Raw genomic sequence first — 22,410 nt, 5'->3', positions numbered from 1 at the left:
GCTGGTCAAGAGGCCAGGGGTTGAGAGAGGCACGCTGGGATATTTCTGGTTTAGTGGAAGAATTAAAACAGTAAGAGAGGTTGTGAAAATCCCAAAAGTCCTAAAAAAATTCCTTGTTTTTCAGGGGATTTTGAAGTTCATTCTGCAGTAATAAATTACATGATTTAAGAAGAAATTCATGTAATGTAATGATTGGTAAAATGCAGCTTTGTCATCACAGGAATAAATTACATTTCAAAATATAATAAAACAAAAAACATTATAAATGATCTGTATTTTTTAAGACTTCATTAATAAAAAATGTGGTAACACTTTAGTATAGGGTCCAATTCACACTAATAACTAGTTGCTTTTTATTTTTTTTATTTTATTATTATTATTTTTTTAATTATTATTTATTTATTTATTTTTATTATTATTATTTTCTTTACCTTTAAGAAGTGTTAATTGAAGATGTATATGTGAAAAGGTGTAAGTATATGTACTTGTTCTGTGGTTATAAAATGAGAAAATGACAATAAACATATTGAAAAAAAAAATAACTAGTTGCTTATTAGCATGTCCATTATTAACATATTGGCTGTTTATTAGTGCTTATAAAGTACATATAATGCATGACATCCATAATCCTACCCAATACCCTAAACTTAACAACTACCTTATAAACTATTAATAAGCAGCAAATAAGGAGTTAATAAGGGGCAAAAGTCATAGTTAATGGTAAGTTAATAGTGAGTATTGGACCCTAAAATAAAGTGTGATCAAAAATTTACAAAAATCTCACAAACACAAACTGTTGACCAGTAGTGTGTGATGCACTGTATATCGGTTTAGGACATCAAGAGTCAAATATATCATATCAATATATGGTACTATACCCAAACTGCAAATACTTCAGTCAAATATATAATTACTATGAATGAAATGTGTGAAACACGTGCAATTTAAATTGTGGAGTATTATTGCTGATTACAAATTAGTCATCATTCATTCAAAATTTAATTCAGAGCCACATTGATTTTTACATTTTATTGTTAAACATGGTTCCATCAAAGCAGTGTTAGATAGATTAGAATTAAACTGTAGAAATACTGCCACCTTGTGTAACATTGCAATTCAAAGTCAATGAGATGCGGACTATTGAAATAAAAATAAATACTCAAGCCAAACATTTTTTGTGAAATATGTATGTATGAACATAGAAGAAGCAACAAGCAAAGTATTTCTGACAGCAATTATTAAACTTGTTAAATTACTTCTGCAATATGCAATATTACATGAACAGATTCATAGTATAATTATTATGGTAAAGATAAAAAAAAAGAAATGTGAAAAAAAAAAACAAAAAAAACAATTGTTGATCCTCTATGATTTCCACACTTTAGGAATCTCATTCAGATACTCAGATACATGTCCTTGTAAGAGGACAGGAGATCACTTATTCTATAACCCTGCAAAAAACAGTCAAAGAGGATATTAACATATGCACACGTTACACTTGTGTGTGTGTGTGTGTGTGTGCTGTATTTACCATAGATGTATCACAGATCAGAGTGTTGCCCTGCACCAGGCCGCCGATGGTCAAGTGAAAATGTTTTTTTCCACTAGACCAGGAAGTGATCTTATTGAACAGATGCATCGCAAGTACCTCCTGCAGACGAGCCAGCCAAAACACTTGTTAACTTCACAAACGACACAATGCTGAGGTGAGCTGTACATTAGAGTTGTAGTTGTATACAGAATAAATTTGTACCTTTGTCTTCAGGTTGATGATACTAACTCCTTGCTTGCTGACTGATAGCGTTATAGCCTTGGGGTAACTCTTATCTGAGGTTTGCTGTGAGAAAAAAGACAGTCAGTGTCAAAAAAACACCCGCCCCTTTTTAGCAATCAGGGTTATTTTTAGAGTTGCCCCAGTTACCTTAACTTCGAAGAAAACACATCCGAAGGTAGGCCACTGTGAGATCGTCTTCAGGAACTGGAGTTTGGCTTCATCTACTGTTATGCCTGCCTGACTGTTGTACGCGTCAATAATGTGCTGCAAACCAAAGACCAAAACGATTCTGTCATTCATTGTAATGTTAGGGCCAGGGGTTACTAAAATAAATCAATATTAAATAATGCCTTCATAAGTTCTCAAAAAAGTATATTATGTTCAACAAAGCTGCATTTCACATAAAAACACGAATATAGTGAAAAATGATTAATCTTTCAAATAATGATTTTATTTTAGTATATTTTAAAATGTGCATTTTCAGCAGCCAGTACTCCAGTCTTCAGAGTCACATGATCATTCAGAAATAATTCTAATAAATTGATTTGCTGCTCATTTCTTAAAGGGATAGTTCACCCAAAAATGAAAATTCCGTCATTAATTACTCCCCCTAATGTCGTTCCTAATTAGTAAGACCTTTGTTCATCTTCAGAACACAAATTAAGATATTTTTGATGAAATCCAAGAGCTTTTTGACCCTCCATAGACAGCAAGGGTACTACCATAGGTCCAGAAAGGTACCAAGAACTTCGGTAAAACAACTGTAATTTTATTAAGCTATAAGAATACTTTTTGTGTAAAAAAAAAGTAAAATATATAATAAGTAATGATATAATAAATATCTTAATTTGTGTTCCGAAGATGAACAAAGGTCTTACGATTTTGAAATGACACAAGGGTGATTAATCAATGTTAGAATTTAAATTTTTAGGTGAACTTTCCCTAATATTATCACTGGTGAAAACAGTTGTGTTGATTAATAGCTTTGTGGAGCCCGTGATACATTTTTTTTTTTTCAGAATTCTTGTAGGAATATAAAGTAAAAAAAAAAAAAAATTAATTATGAATAAAAAATAACTGACATCAAACTGTCTAAGTAGTCAAAATATACAGGGCTATAGTAAAAAAAAAAAAAAAAAGGCTCGAGGATCACCTTTTTCCAGTCATCAGCAGTCATGCTCTTCAGCTGATCAGCTGGTACCAGATCTTTCAGCATTCTAGGGATCATGACAAACTGGGATTTATCCGTATCAATCTGAATACGGAGCAGCAGACCTGCCAGACTGATCATGTCCTCTTTAGACACATCATGATAACCCCGCAAATATTTCGGCAATTCCTGGGAAAATATAAAGAAGGTAGTTAGGCAAAGTTGCAGAGCACAATAGAGTGTCACAGGAAAGAGTCCTAAAAACACAAGAATGAGTTGGCATTTTTAACACCTGGTTACATTGCATGGTTTTATTCCTGTTTTATCAAAAGTTTTTGAAATGGGTTTACGGTTAAATAGGTTCACAATTGTTAAAACTCACAAAAAAATATATACTGGCGATATTGAAGTTGTATGACAATGTAGTTTGTTTACAGCCTAACTTTTACTTTTTATATCTGCAATAGTATTTGGGATTGTATTTATTCTTAATTTGATTATCTTGAATAAAACTTGTATGATTCATACATTTGGTTGGTCCCAGAGCTTATTTGCTGCAATAATTCAAAAGCCTTTTGAAAAATCCTATTAGATTTTTGTATAGGGATTCAGGGTGATGCTAACGTTTAGTTTGGCCTAAATATTTTTATCCCTGCAGCACTCCATTCAGTTAAAGGCCGTTTAAAATGATATGGTACACAATGATACACAACATACCTGGGGAAAGTGGAAGGTTAGGTCGGCAGTTAGGTCTTTTCCTGGGATCACATTAAACCAGAGGTTCCTCATGAAGAACACCAGGTACTGGACAATAGTTGGATTAGCTGTGTTCAGGATCAATAATATTTATAGTGAGTAAGAGTCTGATTATTATGCACTCACTGAATAAAAAGTTAATAACAGTGGTTAATATGTTATACAGCTTACCCTCCTTGATTTTTTTCCCTTTCTTGACGACATCGGTGAGTTGCCTGAGGTTGTCAAAGAAGTACTCTTTAGAATCCATACCTACTACCTGAAAGGATCAGACCAAAGAAGATCAGCATGGATCTAAAACAGCACCATCAGGAAAAAACATAATGACTGAAAGAAATCACGTCTGAAACCTTTGTGGATGTTTTAACAAACAGAGTGTATCCATCTGAGGAGGAGAGCCGGAGTTCTCTGGCAATTTTCTGGCATAATTCTTTTATCCTCGTGGTGCTGGTCACCTCAAATAACTAAAATTAAAAAAGGGAGGGTTTTTTTTGTTAACATGGATGGAAAAAGTGAAAATGAGTAAAATGGTTTAAAACAATTTGTAATGTCACTTCTTACTTCAGATGTATCGTCGGGAAAGTGAACTTTATGGAAGATCTGCATGCTGTTATTTTGAATGGCGTCTACTTCCACCTGGTGAGGAGGCAACTTCCTTGCCTCGATACTGTATAAGACAACAAACATTGCTTTTTGATTGATTTTAGCTCTCATGCATCTAAGCATAGCATCTAATGTCTAATTCACTCTACACCAATAGACAAACACCAACAGACACATTTGTTGAGTTTTGTTGGACCAGTGTCTTACCGCTGTGGGTGCAGTAAAATTGGAGTAGGAGTGAGAGTGTGTGTTTGTAGTCTATTTGTTCATTGGTTCCCATTGATTATTCTCCCAAGTTGTGTCATTTTATCTTGGTAAGCTTCGGCCATTATATAAATAGTTCTAATGTTTCTCTTGTTCCTTGTCAGTTGTTATATGCAATGTTGTTGTTTTTGCTCATATTACCCGTTCCATGTATTCCCTGACTTTTTTTACATTTTTTATTTCCACATCCCTGCCAGCTTGCATTCGCTTCCTCACATTACAAAATGCTGCACACTTTACTAAAGAATAAAAGCTGCCATTGGTAAATTAAGATGTGAATGAAATTGCACCTCAGTTTAACCCAGTCTTGTCAAATGTGATAATACTGTATAGTTTTGGATGTTGCCATATTGAATTTAACACGGATGAAAACTAGCAATAGTCTTCTCAATAGCACACACATAAAGGTCCTACAGTAGAAACCTGAAAGATGTTTCATCAGTTGAACAATGTTGTTAAACAACAATATACCAGTTAACCGAAATGTATACCAGTTATTCCTCTGTGTCAATATCCCGAAAAACTAATACTAGCTTAAATTAAATAAACTCAAGTTCACTTAAGACAAGTAAACAGTCAGTGAATAATAAGAACAAACCCACCGCACATTCCTCACTGTGTAAATGAAATATACATTTCTTCTTTTACAAAAGTGATTTAGTCAAGAGCAGTGAGAGATTTTCTTTATTTTGTTGTTTGATTAACATGAATGTTAAACAGCAGGAATATAAGACTGCTGTCATTTTAAGAGCTGCCCGGATCTAATCAATACTCCCGCACTCTATGAGCCCCGTCTTCACATGCTCAGAACAAGTCTCACAGACAGCACACGGATATAGCGCATATATGAGTATTCTTTGACTGCTGATTGCATTCAATGGCTCAAAATCAATCGCTTTTTAACCGCAAGGCTTAAAAACACATGCAAACGAACAATTTTCATGACCACAGAAAAGTCACATGAATGCAAAATCTCTATTGGTTGACAATTTCTATCGGTTAATTGTGTCTTGTATCTCTAGGCACATTTTACCTAGTGAATGCAGTTGTAAATGTAGCCATACTATAATCTAATGACTTTCTGCGTTGGTCGCTGTGTGTAGTTGCAGCATGAATTAGCCTTAAGAGACAAACTGTTTGAGTAAACTGTTTGACAAACTGTCTGTAAAGCTGTACCTGAGCATAGCTTGCATCCTCTGCAGGCAGGTGGAGGCCAGAGGCTCTCTGGATCTGGACTCCAGGAAAAGTTGAGCATATTTCATCAGCAACTCACTTGGTGGAAAGAGACCAGAACACAGCCACAACAGCTGCCAGCCTCGCTCCATACTCAACCTGAGAGATAAACAGAGAGAAACAAACAAGAGTGCGATTAATTAAAAACAAAAAATCAGATAAAACAAACATTAAATCATTTTTGGGTACCAAAACCAAATGAGTTAAGACTAGCTGACAAACCCATGGCTGTTATTAGACATCTGCTTCATTATTTGGCAGTAGATCTCATCTCTTAGTTCCATGTGTGCTGTTGCTGGCCCAAAGATCTGGTTTGTTAAATCTATGGGTGTCCGCACATGCTTGACTGAATAATCTCCCATATATTTAAGGATAGGTAGAGACAATGTTAAAGAAAACTTTAAGCATCATTCATTAAAATTTACATGGTTACATGCACTGAAGTCTTTATCACTTATACTGTAATACACAAAATACAACTTCCTTCAAAAGGAGATGTGTAACAAATGATTGAGTTTTCATTTGATCAGTCGACAGGAAGGATATCTGTGAAGCAGTCACAAGCGAGGTGGCAGAGCTCTGAGTTGCCCTGCAGGCTCCTGAGCAGCGGCTGTTTAAGAAGCTCTTTGCTGTTGGCCCACAGTTTCTCTTTTGGCGCTCCTTTGCCACGGCCACCTTCTTTTGACTCCCTGTGACCCATTGAAAGAGGTACAAGATGAGCATTTCAGAAGCTCTGGCATGTTATCAAAACTGGTAGCTTTCAAGTCACTTTTTTGGAGCACTTTCATTTACTTCAGGTGAGATAAGTGCAAATGTGTTACCTGAAATAATCAAAAGAGAACTCCTTGAGCGTCACAACGGCAACTTTCTCTGGGCTGAGCTCCTCCTTCTGCGGCAGGACCGGCATTACAGACTTTCTTCGCGCTGGGTTCAAATTCAACAAATTCTAGAGGATGGAAATTACTCTTTACATTTCTATTCTTGTCAAACTTAAATGGATTTACAAAACAAAACGTATTTTGCGACCCTAAAAAAGAACCTTGTTGGGGTCTACCATTTTCTGATAAAAAGTTTCTTTAAATTTAAAAAGTCTTTAACTCCCTTTAAATATTTATTTCCAAGACAAAACCTTAAAACACTAAACAATTATTAATATAATAATGGCCAGTGCTGAGAAGTAATTTTCTTTCCCAAATGAGCGAGAAACAAAAGAATCATGTTTACCAGTGTTTCTTCTGTAGGCCTGGTCAACATCGGCAAAATCCGAATGGCATCCAAGGAAACTTCTCCGGTTTGATTTGTCCTCTCATTCCTGGCTTGGATCCAGCCTTCTTCAGAAGAATTCATCCCATCCTTTATGATAAACAGTACATCGCCTCTTTTGTAGTTTAGCATTGTAGCATCCTCTGAAGGGAAGGCAAAATAAATAAAAACAGAAAGATGAATATTCAAGCAATTTCGACTAGTTCAAGAACCAATTTAAAAGATAGAAGATGCCATCTTCCCACATTAATGTACTGAAATGGAAAACTGTAAAAGAAGCACCTTGTCTGATAAGGTCCTGTATTGCCACAGCGTACACTGATCTCTTCATAAGCCCTGAGATGAACATGTTGACCAACTCCACTAATTCTCTTCCCTTCACAGCCTTCAGCTCATACATCCCCTTTGGAGTCATCAAACACACAATCCCATCAGAATCTTCCTCACTGTAGGAGAAAAGTTAGGAAGGGAAGGAACGACGGAAATGAAAAAAAGAAAAGTCAGCTGGTTCATCTAAGAAATTAGACTGAATCTGCAGAAATAGTCTTTGAAGAGCAAGTTCTTTATCAATGCTCTGGTGTAATTAGGTGCTTCTCCATGGAGGTTTATCATAAAAAGCAGTATTTTACCTCATCTCAATACTTGACACCTCAGGATAAGAGAGCTGTAGAAATGCGGCTTCTGTCACATCCTGAAAAAAGACGCCCTTCCAGTTTACAACAACTACGAACTGGTCTTGAGGCACTGAGGGACCTGAACACAAATTTTTCACAGTAACTAATAAAAAAACTACAACAAATTCACAAATGCAATGCATTGAAGGGTAAGTTCACCTAAAAATCATAACTTTAGAAACACATGACCCTTTCTTCTGCAGGACAAAAAAACTAGTTGTTCAAGCCGAATGTCCAAGCTGCTCTTTTTCAGTAAAATGAAAATGAATAGTAACCGTTAAGCAAGTTTTTAAGTGAACAACGGCTACATTTTCAGTCTGTTCCTCATACAAAACTATCATGTGGCTTCAGAAGACTTGGAGTCATATGGTGTACATTTATGTTATTTTTATAGTGCCTTTTTTATCTTTACAGCTTTGTATGGAAAAGAGCAGCATACACTTTCATCAAAAGCTCTCATTTTGTGTTCCACAAAAGAAATAAACTCATACAGGGTTGGAACGACATGAGTACAGTATATGTAATGACAAAATAAGTACTACTTTCTCTTATCTTTTTTACCTGAAACAATTTGAGCCTCATAGAACTTGGAGAAATAGACTGTCCACTTCTCCTGTGCATATTCAACAGCCTCCACTTTCACTTCATAGGCAGTTTTAGAAGAGTTTATGTAAGGGCCCTAAAAAATTATGAAGGATTATTGCTTGCATTATTCTCCAAGCACAACCCAAATCAAATTTTGTGATATAACAGCATATACAGTACATACAGCATACCTGTGTGTGTGCAGAATGAACCATCTGAGTTAACTTGGCCATAGACATGCTCTCAATTAAAGTCATGTTCATGCATTCACGGACAATCTTCTCTGCGGTTTCCATACTGCTTTCAGACCCATGCTGTACATAGTAATGTTTGGCCGCGAGCTGCACGTAATCATCCTCCTAGATCAAGATTATGGGTCAACAGCAGAGGATAAGTTACAAATCTCATTCCTATTAAAATATATATGAACAGTAAAAAAAAAAAAAAAAAAAAAAAAAAAACCTACCTTATCAGACTGATAATCACCACTTTTGAGTCCGTGGATGATCTGCCCATAGATGAGCTCTGTGCTGACTTGGTCAGAACAGTCATGCCATGGAGCGAAGATCTCTTTGCGGAAGTGGAGATGCCAAGGAGCATGTTGTTCCTCTCTCCCCTGTCTCTTTTCATCCTGCTCACAAATAGACACGGTGTCCAAGAGGTGCTGACTGCTGCTGCCAAGAGACCAAATCTGCAGGAAGAGATGCATAAATGTAGACTTTATTACTATTGCTCATTAGTTATATGTGACTTATTTCAAATTGCATCTTGAGCCATTCAGATGATACAAACCTTCTCATGCATTTCAGCATACAGGGAGAAGCCGTAAGTGTCCTGCAGGTTTATCTTCTGGATAATAGATTTGCACACCTCTGCAGAAGTTGTGGCTGAATCTACAGTGAGGTAGATGCTTCTCCCATCCATCAGACTCACTGCTACTATAATGGGCTTCTTGTTCTCTGCAGACTAGCAGGAAACAAGGGCTTGTCATTTATTTATTTTTTTGAATAAGTGCTGTGGAGTATTCTTCATCTTTTCAGATGGATTGCCTACCTGTAGTTCAAGCCAGCATGGTGGCTCACTTCTTTCTCCATTTGCTAAAGTCCTTCGCAGTCGCTCTGAACAGTAGGAGGAGTACTCACTTGGGCCGTAGCGTATGAAGCTCTGCAGGTACTGTGGCCAAAAGATAATGGAACATAACACATAACATTACCTTAACATGACGTGATGTGGTGTGACGTTACGTTACGTAATGCCACGTCACATTACATCACGCAACGTCACATAACATAATGTTGTCACATCACATCAAGTCACGTAATGAAACGTGATGTGACACAATGTAACGCAAGTAATAACAAAGCATGAAATAAAACATTAGACTACATAATAACAATACATAAAATATAAAAAACATAACAGCATAACACAACATAAAAACAAAACCGTACGACATAACATAACATCATATAACAAACATAAGAAAAACCTACTATACCGACTATAGAAAAGATATACTGTACCAACATAAAATGAGATGACATGACATAACACATCAAACACATATAAAACAACATAACATTAAATATAAAACATGACAAAATTCAACAAAACAACAACATATAACAAGACAAAACATATCATATAACAACAACATAACACAATAACATGACACAAAACAGCATGGAATAACAAACAAGAAAACACAGCATGACATACGACATAATAAAATAACACATATCTCATACCACAACAACGACACATAACACAACATTACATGACATATAACATGACATAACATTACAAAACAACAACAACAACATACAAAGCAACATAAACCAACTGCATGACAACACATGACATGACATTACACAACAAAACATAACATAAACCAACATATAATAACATAACATATAACACAACATGTAATATGGCATGAAGCATAACATTAAACAGCACTGCACATCAACAACATAACAGCACATAACAACACATACAGTAACATACCAAATATGGCACAGTTTGATTGGTCATTCATCGCATTTTTATTAAATAATATAGCGTTGTATTATGTGTAGTTGACCGTAGTTCTAAAGAATTTTTTTTTTCCCCTTTCCTCCCTTCAGGATGACACACTACCTCTCTACTTCACATCAGGGTCCTGATCACCCTGTCATGTCTATTTTGTGATAATGAGTGGTTCATGAGTTCACCCCTACATCTAATCGGATCGCAAATTTTAAGCATATTTTGGCGTGCTGTCCTGGGGCAGGGCTCTAGGGCCAGATTATAGCCCAAACCCAAAGAACTCCCCCATCCCTAAAAATAGATTAGAAGTGAGGAGTTGGGGTGGAGGAGGTATGCTGAAAAACTGTTGTAAGACAGTCTGCATATATATACACATACACACGTGTCGTGCTAGTTAAGATGGATAGCTAAACGAGATGCACCTGTGCCAAACTGGTTGATTATCTGATCGTGCTCCTCCCGAGCCTTGTTAAAAAAACATCATATCAATTCACATTAGCTCTTAAATAACAGAACAGAAGTCAAACAGTATTTATTACCTTTCTGAGGCTATCTGTAGGGGGGAAGATACCCAGACAGATGGACAAAAGAATCCAGCCTCTGTTTGTACTTTCGGGGTTCTTATTGGCTGTTAACTGCTTAAGGATCTGACAGTAGATCTCATCCCTGAAAAAACATATAAAGCCATAGAGATGATCTAACAATTATCTCTTCATGTGGGAAATATATTCCACATTGTGAAGAATGCAAATGACCAATGGCCCATTACATTCACCTTGTATCTCGTCGTACAATAGCATATCCGGCAATGATATGCAATTTCTCCAGTGGTGTCATTGGACGATCATAAGTTGCTCTCTCTCCGAACAACACATCCTCTTCCTCCTGAACAGTCTGCATTTTAGGTTGTGGCTCTTCTTCTGGCTGCTGATTTCATCAGAATGATTATTAGGAAGCATGATGCAGTTAGCTGTGGGTAATGATCAGTGCTTTAGCATACCTCTTCTTCAGGAATGGCTGAGGGTTTTCTCTTCCCTGCCCCCTTCGGTTGCTTCTTTTTTTTCCGCAAAAATTTCTACAAGTACGAGACCAGCAGACAAATAAACACACAAAAGTTGGTTTGAGGTAATATAATTCCAACTGTCACATTTATGTTGGGTTATTGACTATTAGGACAGTATTTTGCAGTTCTTTATTTGTGGTCTGGTCCTTTGATGTATTTTTGTAAAAAAGTGTAAATATTAAATGTTCTTCCTCTGCATTCACATCAAAATCTGTATGTCTTGCATTTTTTAACCCGACGGCATTTTACCTGTGTGTGTACATTCAAATATTTAAAGCAATATAATATAAACTAATATCAAACAGCATGAAAATGCATGTTAATCTAGGCCGGTCTTTTCAGCAGCGTGGGCACTGAAGGTACTGTATGAGCTGAACAGCTGGTAAGTGTAAAAAGAAATAAATAAAGGGCTTCATTTTATAGTGTCTTGCTTGTTTACCTGATCTAATCCAACAAGGTTACTGAGTCGCCGTGCTTGTCTCTGACCAAGGTTCATCTGAATGGGGTCAGCTACAGCAGAAACACGTTCTTGCTTCGGCTCTGGAAGATCTCCCATAAATCTCAGTATGATCCACCATACTGTCAAACAAGCCTGGAGGAAAAAACAAAACAATGGAAGACACAGTTGATCATCAAGACTTGCTTTGATGGGAACATGTTTGGAATGAGAACAGCACTTGCCAGGGCATCCCCTTCATCTTCATGGTAGAGCAGGGGTTGTCGTAATCTCTCTTGGATATGTGAGTGAGTAGATGATCCTTGGAAGTGTAAAGAAGCAAATTTAGAGAAAGTGAACTGATCGCTCTCTTCCTCCTCCTCTTCCTCCTCCTCCTTCTCCTTCTCCTCCTCCTTCTCCTCCTCCTCCTCCTCCTCCTCCTCCTTCTCCCTCTCCTCCTCCTCCTCCTCCTCCTCTTCCTCCTCCTCCTCCATTTCATTCTGCTTTTCCTTCTCATTCTGCATTTGCATTTCCTTTTCCTTCTCGTCCTCATCCTCTTCATCTCGATTGCCTTCACTGCTGTCTGTTGATGACATCACCTTCCTCTCCATTACAGGGCTGTCTACGATTTCAAACTCTTCAAACTTCATCGGCTCAGGCTCCAAATCCTTGAAGAACATCAGGAACAAATCACACCAAGTTAATATTTAACATCTTGCATTCCTAAAAGACTTTGAAAAGCATAATGTACAGTATTATCACTGGATACAGTATGTTGATACATTGTGTATCAACAATTAAAGTTGGAGCTGACATAGGATTATTGGATTCTGAAAAATGAATGTTGATTTGGAAGTGTTAGTTGTCCTGCTTCCTTGTTGCGCTGTGAAGGTGACTCTAACCTCGAATCCCTCAGGAGCCGGGCCCTCTTGTCTTACTTTTGCACTTGGAAGGAAGCCAAAAATATTCTCCACCATTTCCTCATCAGTTTTATCCTGGGATTTGGCAGCTTCCTCGTTTTTTCTGGGCATCTCCTCTATGCGTTGCTGAGGCTCCGGTGCTGTACGTTCCTGAGCCTCTTTTTCATGTGCAGTCGAAAATGCCTGAGACAGAACAAGGGTATGAATGATAAATGGTTAAAAAAATAAATGTTTGTAGAAACGGTGATATATATTTTATTCAGGATTCTTGAAATGAACAGCATTTATTTGAAGCTGAAATCTTTTGTGACATTATAAATGTCTGTTTACGGTTTTGTACTGTTAAATTTACAGGTAATTTTGATGAATTCAACACATCCTTGCTGAATAAAATTAGACCTATCTTTTATATAATTGAATCTAGCTTGAAACCTCTGAATTGTACTGCATCATGGTTTCCACAAACGTATTAATCAGCACGACTGTTTTCAACCGGGATAGTAATAAAATATGTTTCCTGAGAATGATTTCTGAAGGATCATGTGACATTTTAGACTGGAGTAATGGCTGCTGAAAATTCAGCTTTACCATCATAGGAAAAAAATAAATTTAAAAATAGTGAAACTGAAAAAAAAAAAGTTATTTTAAATTGTAATAATATTTTACTATTTTACAGTATTTTGTAATTTTACTGTATTTACTGTATGAAACTTATGTTATGAAATAATCCAAACATTTGACCGGTAGTGTATATGAAACAAAAACAACACGAAACATTCAGCAATAAGTATTATCACTGGATACAGTATGTTGATACATTGTGTATCAACAATTAAAGTTGGAGCTGACATAGGATTATTGGATTCTGAAAAATGAATGTTGATTTGGAAGTGTTAGTTGTCCTGCTTCCTTGTTGCGCTGTGAAGGTGACTCTAACCTCGAATCCCTCAGGAGCCGGGCCCTCTTGTCTTACTTTTGCACTTGGAAGGAAGCCAAAAATATTCTCCACCATTTCCTCATCAGTTTTATCCTGGGATTTGGCAGCTTCCTCGTTTTTTCTGGGCATCTCCTCTATGCGTTGCTGAGGCTCCGGTGCTGTACGTTCCTGAGCCTCTTTTTCATGTGCAGTCGAAAATGCCTGAGACAGAACAAGGGTATGAATGATAAATGGTTAAAAAAATAAATGTTTGTAGAAACGGTGATATATATTTTATTCAGGATTCTTGAAATGAACAGCATTTATTTGAAGCTGAAATCTTTTGTGACATTATAAATGTCTGTTTACGGTTTTGTACTGTTAAATTTACAGGTAATTTTGATGAATTCAACACATCCTTGCTGAATAAAATTAGACCTATCTTTTATATAATTGAATCTAGCTTGAAACCTCTGAATTGTACTGCATCATGGTTTCCACAAACGTATTAATCAGCACGACTGTTTTCAACCGGGATAGTAATAAAATATGTTTCCTGAGAATGATTTCTGAAGGATCATGTGACATTTTAGACTGGAGTAATGGCTGCTGAAAATTCAGCTTTACCATCATAGGAAAAAAATAAATTTAAAAATAGTGAAACTGAAAAAAAAAAAGTTATTTTAAATTGTAATAATATTTTACTATTTTACAGTATTTTGTAATTTTACTGTATTTACTGTATGAAACTTATGTTATGAAATAATCCAAACATTTGACCGGTAGTGTATATGAAACAAAAACAACACGAAACATTCAGCAATAAAAGTACAAAAAATAAAAATGGAAATCTGCTCTGTTACAGTGTACACTCACATCTGTTTTCATTCTCTTGAAGGTCTTTCTGGCCAGCAGTCCTCTGGCCTGTGCCTGTAACAGTATCACTGCATCTTTTTTGTGTTTCATGTCTTTCCTTGCGAGGTAGCCGCGGGTCTGTGTTTGCAGAGTGACGGCCGCAGCCCGTCTGCGCTTATACTCTTTACGGAGCTGCCGACTGCGCACTTTTGCCTGCAGCCGAGCAAATCCTTGATTGAGCTAACAGAGAAAACAGAAACAATAGGAGGCATTGTTAAGAACGTAACAATATTGTAACAATACGTAATTTACATGAATTATTTCATCATTTCATCACACTAATTTTAAGAGCTATTGCATATACTGTAGACATTAGATGTTCCTGCATAGCTTACTTTGCAAAAGTCTCTTCTGTCTCTGTGGCCACGCCAGTTTTTCTGCAAAACCAGAGCTGCCCTCTTCTTCTTTACAAAATTTGCTCTGTATGTGAATGATGAATTACCATTTATTATTTAACACTGCTGTACAATTACATAAAAAATACTATGTAGACACAAGACAGTGGGGAACTAACCTGTCTTTATGGGCAAGCATTACTCTTTGGATGATAAGTGCCTTCCTGTAAAGCTCTTGCTCTCTCTCCAGTTCTAGGAAGGAGTCATGATGATCCTGTGACAGAGAGAAAGAAGAAAATACACAGTGCACAACAATTCTTATATTCAAAAATATGACATTTACATTACTGTTTAAAAGTTTAGGGTCAATAAGATTTTTGTATGTTTTAATGTTGAAAGGAGTATCTTACCTGGGCACAATTTATTTGATCGAAAATACAGAAAAATTATAATATTGTGAAAATACTTACAGTTTAAAATAACTAAAGTCTGTCCATTTGATTGTTTTAAAATGTTATGTATTTCTGCGATATGATCTTTCAGAAATCATTCCAATACGTTGATTTTATGTTCAAGGAACATTTCTTCTTATTATCAATCTTGAAAACGGTTTTGCTTCTAAACGTTTTTGTGGAAACGGTGATATTCTTTGATTCATAGAAATCTCAACAGAAAAATCATTTGTTTTTGTAACATTATAAATGTATTTTCTGTGACTTTTAATTAATTTAATGCTTCCTTATTGAATACAATTATTAATTTCTTAAGTTAGGTAATAACTAATAAAAGTATTCAGTAAGAAAAATCTTACTGACCCCCAACTTTTGAAAGTTTATGTTTAATATAATCACAAAAATATCTTCAATATAGAAATCAAATTTACAGGAATGAATATTGCTATAGATGTAAAATAGAAGAGAAAAAAAGAGTTAAAAAAGAGAGAGATGTAAAATAGAAGATGTAAAAGAGTATAGAGAAATATTACGCCTAAGGTACCCTGAGAAAGACTTTGGTTTTGCCAATCTTCCAGTCCTCTTCGTTTCTGATCATAGCCCTGCAGATGGCTGCACAGCAGTTTGCAGCAGGTTCCTGATGAACAAATAACAAATATTTCCATTTATCAAATCATTCTAACCTAGTACATTCATCATTGTTCTAAGCTGAACATGTAATTCTTATCATCTATTATATGTTGGCTTCATTCACAGTGCATTAACTAATGTTCACCAATGCAACTTCAGCAAATGCAGAGACTGACATTAACTAAGATTAATAAATGCTCTAAAAGGGTTGTTCATTGTTGTAAGTTCTTGTAAACTACAGTAATGTAGTTATCTAATGGAACCATATTGTAAAGTGTTAACAGACACTTTTAGATCACCATTACATACATGAGTCCTAGCAACCAGTTACAGCTCAATTCAACTATATTCATCAGCTATAACTTTATAATAATTCTCATATTCAGAGCATCACATCTGTAAACAATCATATTAGGCCCATACAGTGTTTGGGTCACAGTTCACTGTCTTCAGGAACACACGGTAGCACTGCATGAAGTCTTTGAAGGTGTGCCGAATGGGATATCCCAACTTGCGTATTTTAATGGTTTCCAGCATTCCAGAGTAGCGAAGCTGCTGCATGCAGAGCTCTCTGTTAAAATCCTGAAGAGCAGATAAAAGAGAAAGCACCATTTGAGTATAGTTCTGATGGCTATACAATATCAAATCTGTAATTATGGGTGTGAATTGGTACCATGGGCATCTTTTTGTCGTTTGGTTTGAAGCACCGTATGAAGAAGGGCTGACAGAGAGACAGGGCCTTCATCAGAGAATCCAGGGAGTGACGAAACTGGCCGCTCAGAGTAGATATCTGCCGCTTCAAATCATTTACTTGCTGTGTGACACAAAAAAAGACACATTATATTGCAAAGCTGTTGCCATTGTCCAGTCATTGCTGTCAGTCTACTGTATAAATGTGCCATACTCGTAGTGAGTTCTTCGGCGTCATGAGCATTTTGTTGATTTTGTTATTGTTCTTGACGGTGTGTGTTTTGGTCTCTATTTCAAAGATCTGTTTGAGCAACTTGTTGGAAGATTTCTGAACCAGCTCCATGATGTCCATGCTCAGGGAGTCTCTGTTCTTCTCCAGAAATCCTGACAAGATACAGCACTTTCAGAACATTGGCAATCTGCTTTTTAAAATAACTATTGGGAAATGCAGCATGCATGTCTTAACCGAGTCTTTAAGTAATGAATTGTACCTTCACAGTCGTAATAAACAATCCCAGCAAAGTGCTTAACCCCAAACAGCATGCCATGGTTGCTCTTGGATGACATGTACAGTTCGTTTCCTTCATGTTCTTTGTTCATTTTGTTCAACATTGTGGTATCTGTTCCCTGCATTGAAAACAGGACGACGCAAGGTGAGTGCTGACAAAAAAACAATAATCATAGAAACCACTCACATTACGTAACTTATGAAGCTCACCTTAGGAAAGGTGCTCTCCTCATCAATCAGAGCCAGTATGTTGAGAGGTTTACTGGCCAGCAGGTCCAGGGTTTTCTGGTTGTCATTGAAAGCAATGTGCTTCCATGAGATTCCTTCTTTACTGTACTCTTCCTGCTCCAGCTTGAAGATGTGACTCACAAAGAACTGCTGCAGATGCTCATTGGCGTAATTAATGCACAGCTGTTCGAAACTAAACAAAAAGAGGGCAGAGGTACAGAGAAATTATACTATATTATATCTATCTATCTATCTATCTATCTATCTATCTATCTATCTATCTATCTATCTATCTATCTATCACTGGAAATACTTAAATGTAGTAATGACCCTAGTAAAAAAAAAGTACAATATTTAAAACACATTTATTTCATACTAAGTATAGTTCAAATCTATTAACATATTGACATATTAACATATGTCAGATTGACAAATTGCTTGAGACTTACTGATCTAAAAATATATATTTAAACTTAATTTGGAGTGTCACTTGCGCACAATGCACATTTCTTAATATTAAGCTAAACATTTGTTTCGATATCCCTATTTATGTGGATCGTATGATCTTTGAATAGATATTTAAAGTGTACCTAAAACAAACTTGCAATAGTTCCAGTGCAATCAGTATATCTTTAATTGGACACTAGCTCTACTTCCGCACAATTAAAGTGCATTAAGTATAAAATTAGTTAAAGACTTATAAAGTATACCAGTTTAGTATACTAAAAGTAAGTTTTTTTTGTTAAGTACATAAATATGTAAATGCATATAACAAATGTATTTCAAGTAGTACAATTGTTTTTCAAAGTACTTTAAACCCCTGCTAAATAGCTGCATTACTTTTTGTTTTTTTTATATATATGATTTTTAGTTTAGATATTTACCTGTTCTGATGGAAATTCTCAAAGCCAAAAATGTCAAGCAGACCAATGGACTTGCGTGTGTAGGTTGGCTCGTCAGTCTGGGGTTTGTGAATGGCGCTGTTTATTTTTGTGAACATCCAGACAAACAGCCTTCCGTACATGGCCTTGCAGGGAGTAGAAAAAAACATGAATACACATGTGCAATAATAATGGGAATTTATGAAGCCTGAATGTTGATTGCATATACACCATTGTTCAAAAGTTTGAGGCTCGCGAAGTTTTTCTTCTTCTTCTTCTGGTAAAAAACATTTGGACAGCGTGGTGTGAGGATGTGGGTACCTTTGCAAAAGCATCTCTGGTGCGTGTGGCCTGCTCTGTGGTGAGGGATTTCATGACTATCTCTCTGTTTGTAATGAAGGAACGACGGGTAAGACTATCCTCAAGATCAGCATCATCCACCTGCAAAGTGACAGAAGTGCTGTCAACAAATACATTCACCAGCAAACATTTGATTACATAAATACAGCAAAAAAAAAAAAAAAAAAACTGATTTGAAGATAAAGTGCTAAAAGCAGCTAAAGAACATTTCTCTGTACCTCCAGCAACTTGGTAGCGACAGAGAAATTATTGGATGGCATGATGTCACAGCTGTCCATGTTATTCATCATGGTGCCTGAAAAAGATCAGGAGCAAATCTGTTAACTTTATGATATTCCTAACTACAATCACTTCTGTGTGTGGGAAGACTTGTCAAGGAATGTTATTACTGTAATAGAAAGGTTATTGACACTAACTCTGAAATTCAATATTGCCCATGTGGAGAATGGCAGCGAGTAATTTGAAGATTTCCCAGCAGTCCCTGTCTGAGAAAGTGAGGATCTTTAGAGCAGAACGAATCCGTCCGAACTCATCAGTATCGTCCCGTCCATCACAAGTCAAACAATCACCCTAGATAACCAACGGAAGAGTCAGTGATTATCAATATTAAAACCTGATAAAGGAATCTTAATTAGGGAGCAGGAGTGATTTTAAGATGAAATTATGAATTTATTTTATTTTACTTAACTATGGTATACATTTCAAATGGCAGGATAACTCCTAAAATTAGGGCTTAACATTTAGCAAATACACAAGCAAAAATAAAAGCTTTACAAGTGCTCTCCGCTCAAAAACACTGTCAACTGAAGCATTCACCTCAGTCAGGTACTTGAACTGTGACGCTTCACCAAGAGAGAGAGTCTTCTTATGGTCACTTGACATCCCAGATAACATACAATAAAAAATGTGGTAGTTCCTTTCCTGAGGTGCCTAAAAATTTAATAAAAAATATAAAAAATATATGAAAAAATATGAAAATATATGAAAAAATTTTAATCATTCAACATCATAAATATGAATTAATATTTATCAAATATTAAATATTTATATTTATCAAACAGAAAAGATATTTTAATAAGCAATTTAAGACTATTTGAAACTAATAAAGCTCAGAAAAGTGCATAGGCAGTCCAAGGCTCTTGATGCTTTTCTTCAGCATGTACTTATTAGTACAGTACATATTACAAGGTACATATTAGTATTTTGATGTACATATTGGTACTTTAAAAGTATATATTCAAAAAAAATGTGTAGTGACAGCTATACTGTTTTTCTGTAAAAAGGAAAACAAAATAGTCTTACCTGATGACAGACACGAGACTTCTCCAGCAGGTACTGCTCCATGTGAGCTCCCTCTATAACGCCTTCTTTATTGAAGAAGACCTCCACGTATTTCCCAAAGCGGCTGGAGTTATCATTCCGAATGGTTTTGGCGTTCCCAAAGGCTGTAAGACACGCATTAGTGAGCCAGCTTTCTATGGAAATGATTGAAATAGTCCAACAACAGACAAGTCTGTTCAGCACTTACCCTCCAGGACAGGGTTGGCCTGGATGATTTGCTGCTCAATCCAGGACTGCTGCCCGCTCACAGCCGCCAGGAACTGAAGAATCAGTTTAGTGCTTTCTGTCTTTCCTGCACCTGATTCTCCACTGACACAGAAAAACCGAAAACATGCATTATGTATTGTTTTCCAAAATCTGCACTTTATCTCGTCAACTAATTAATATAAATTCATTAACACCTAGTTTGTGTTTGACTAATTATTAAATAAGAAGGTGAAAAAAATAAATAATAAACAATATATAAGTTTTATATGCAATAAAATTATAATATACTATCCAAAGTCATTCCACACATTGGGTTTGATGACTCACTTTTTCTGACATTTGACCAAGTATGCAAAGAGCAGAACTTATATCTCTAATTGTACATTGATCGCTCACAAATTGAATGATATGTGACACACTTATAAATCATATGTTACAACATGCTCTTACAAGTGCAGCATATGTGTGGCCACTAAACATGTCAGTAGATTAGATTCTCCATATACGGAAGAACAGATCAGATATGTACCTGATAATGCAGCACTGGTTGCGATTCTTGCGGCGCATGTTGTAGTAACAACTGTCAGCGATAGCAAAGATGTGCGGTGGGAGCTCGCCCAGCTTACGCCCGTGATACAGCTCCACCTGCTCCGCCGTGTAGATGGGCAGCATCTGATAGGGATTCATGGCCACCAGCACAGAGCCAATATAGGTCTAAACAGCACACACAGAGAAAACTACATGTATCACACCATCGCTTACATACAGCGGGATCCAAACAGAAAAGACAAAGTTTAAGGATTTACAACAACGAAACATTATGATGTCAAATTAATAATGAATATTTTAGATTCTACACTATCTTTAGGTTACTAATCTATCCAAGTAAATTTGTGAGGCTGAGCGATTCTTTATAGATATGGTCAGACGTTGTTCTTAAGATCTCACCACACTTTTTGGATCATGTCAAATCATGTTTTATACAAAGCTGTTCAGTGTTAGTGTCTCGCAAATACATCTAACAATACATCACACAATCCATCAGGATTTATACAGTGAGCTGAATGAACTTACATATATACTGCCCCGTTTGTGGCGCACAAGCAGGTTTCGGAGTAAACCGGCTTCGCTGAGGTCCCCCAGTTGGATCATGTCGTCCACACCCTCCACTGAGCTGGGGTCCATAGGCTTCAGACTGCCCTTCTCCCCCTCAGGGATACGGTGCTCCTGGGAAACCAGCACAATACATCAGATTCATCCGACTACACAAGCGTAGATGAATTAGAATACCAGAATAATATAGAATGTGATGTAATATTCCATTCCAGTGGATTATAAGGGGATAGCAGGGCTAGTTGAATATTTGTAAGGTTATTTTTAATGAAGTCATTTTCTTAAAGCCTTGACAGAAAGGGCGTTGCCCCAGTGGAAATTGCCTGCCATTAAATGGCCTATAAGTTTTTTCTGTTAAAAAAAAAGCAGTGTTATGATTAAAATCTAATATTATTATCACATTATGTAAACATTATTGACACATTGCTAATTATTTATTAATATTTATTTATATAGCACATTTAGCGTCAAAGTAAAATTAAAGAACCAGTTAGTAAAAAAACTGTAAACAACGGTCGTTTTATTGTACAAGTCTTCGCAGAGTCATGTTTTTACCTTCCCTTCATCATCAATCAGGCAACACTGTCCACTGGCGGAGACCTTCACATACCCTCCAATAGGGACCCCAGTACCGGAGTCAATCCAGAAGTGATCCTTCTAGATTCAGATTCACATTCACATTAACTACATTTGAAAACTCTACTCACTACCAACTCAAACATCACAATTTCACAACAAAAACGTAGGAGAATAATAGATCAATTTAATAAATGAATACCCACCTCTTTTAACATCACCATTTGGACAATCCCTTTTGTCCCGCGGGCATCTAACTGAAATTAAAATCCCCAAATGATAAGCACATAAATATATTAACCAGTTGGAAATGTGTCCCTCATTGAAGCATGCACAGCTGAAAACTATTCCTTGTATGAATCCGCTTTGTTAACTGTGGACAACCCTCGCTGACTTACATAATTTTTCCATTCGCTTGTGTGACAGCAACAAGGAGGTGCCCCTACTATTCATTCTTTATGGCCTCTAGACTTTGCTCTCCCATGGGCTGATTATCACCATCAACCACT

The 22,410-nt window shown here is 36.4% G+C and overlaps 1 protein-coding gene across 4 annotated transcripts; it reads right to left on the bottom strand.

Annotated features, from left to right (window-relative positions):
* Positions 1–1,014: 1,014 nt before the first annotated feature.
* Positions 1,015–22,311, bottom strand: LOC127951647 (unconventional myosin-VIIa-like). Of its 4 annotated transcripts, none has more exons than XM_052549643.1 (47): positions 22,108–22,311; positions 21,881–21,982; positions 21,287–21,439; positions 20,742–20,926; positions 20,193–20,314; positions 19,967–20,109; positions 19,481–19,594; positions 19,081–19,234; positions 18,883–18,959; positions 18,626–18,745; positions 18,308–18,450; positions 17,406–17,616; positions 17,179–17,314; positions 16,902–17,071; positions 16,671–16,811; positions 16,421–16,579; positions 15,912–16,004; positions 15,095–15,189; positions 14,916–15,000; positions 14,542–14,760; positions 13,687–13,887; positions 12,075–12,497; positions 11,833–11,985; positions 11,331–11,405; positions 11,106–11,257; positions 10,870–10,996; positions 9,356–9,475; positions 9,095–9,268; positions 8,769–8,993; positions 8,494–8,661; positions 8,279–8,396; positions 7,673–7,796; positions 7,326–7,489; positions 7,005–7,186; positions 6,602–6,726; positions 6,327–6,469; positions 6,003–6,156; positions 5,724–5,879; positions 4,242–4,347; positions 4,031–4,144; positions 3,852–3,939; positions 3,642–3,748; positions 2,928–3,113; positions 1,922–2,038; positions 1,754–1,837; positions 1,532–1,651; positions 1,015–1,451 (listed from the first exon to the last, which is right to left on the bottom strand). In XM_052549643.1, the coding sequence occupies exons 1-47, from the start codon at positions 22,123–22,125 to the stop codon at positions 1,395–1,397; spliced, it is 6,603 nt and encodes a 2,200-aa protein (XP_052405603.1). In that variant the 5' UTR covers positions 22,126–22,311; the 3' UTR covers positions 1,015–1,394. The 4 variants fall into 4 exon arrangements, with proteins under 4 accessions (XP_052405603.1, XP_052405606.1, XP_052405604.1 ...); XM_052549646.1 differs by having other exon boundaries at positions 11,106–11,254; XM_052549644.1 differs by lacking the exon at positions 13,687–13,887 and adding an exon at positions 12,732–12,932.
* Between the last annotated feature and the right edge of the window lie 99 nt (positions 22,312–22,410).

This window comes from Carassius gibelio, chromosome B2 (genome assembly GCF_023724105.1).
Source record: "Carassius gibelio isolate Cgi1373 ecotype wild population from Czech Republic chromosome B2, carGib1.2-hapl.c, whole genome shotgun sequence".
Classification (NCBI taxonomy): domain Eukaryota; kingdom Metazoa; phylum Chordata; class Actinopteri; order Cypriniformes; family Cyprinidae; genus Carassius; species Carassius gibelio.
The sequence above is the reverse complement of the archived record's forward strand: the minus strand, read 5'-3'. Positions and strand labels throughout refer to the sequence as shown.

What these genes read in the sequence shown, in the direction of transcription:
- LOC127951647 (XM_052549643.1), bottom strand. An exon ending in ACAGGACCTTATCAGACAAG is followed by an intron (nt 7,187 to 7,325) that starts GTGCTTCTTTTA and finishes CCTTCCCTTCAG; the next exon opens with AGGATGCTACAATGCTAAAC. An exon ending in CTGCTGATGACTGGAAAAAG is followed by an intron (nt 2,039 to 2,927) that starts GTGATCCTCGAG and finishes TTTGGTTTGCAG; the next exon opens with CACATTATTGACGCGTACAA.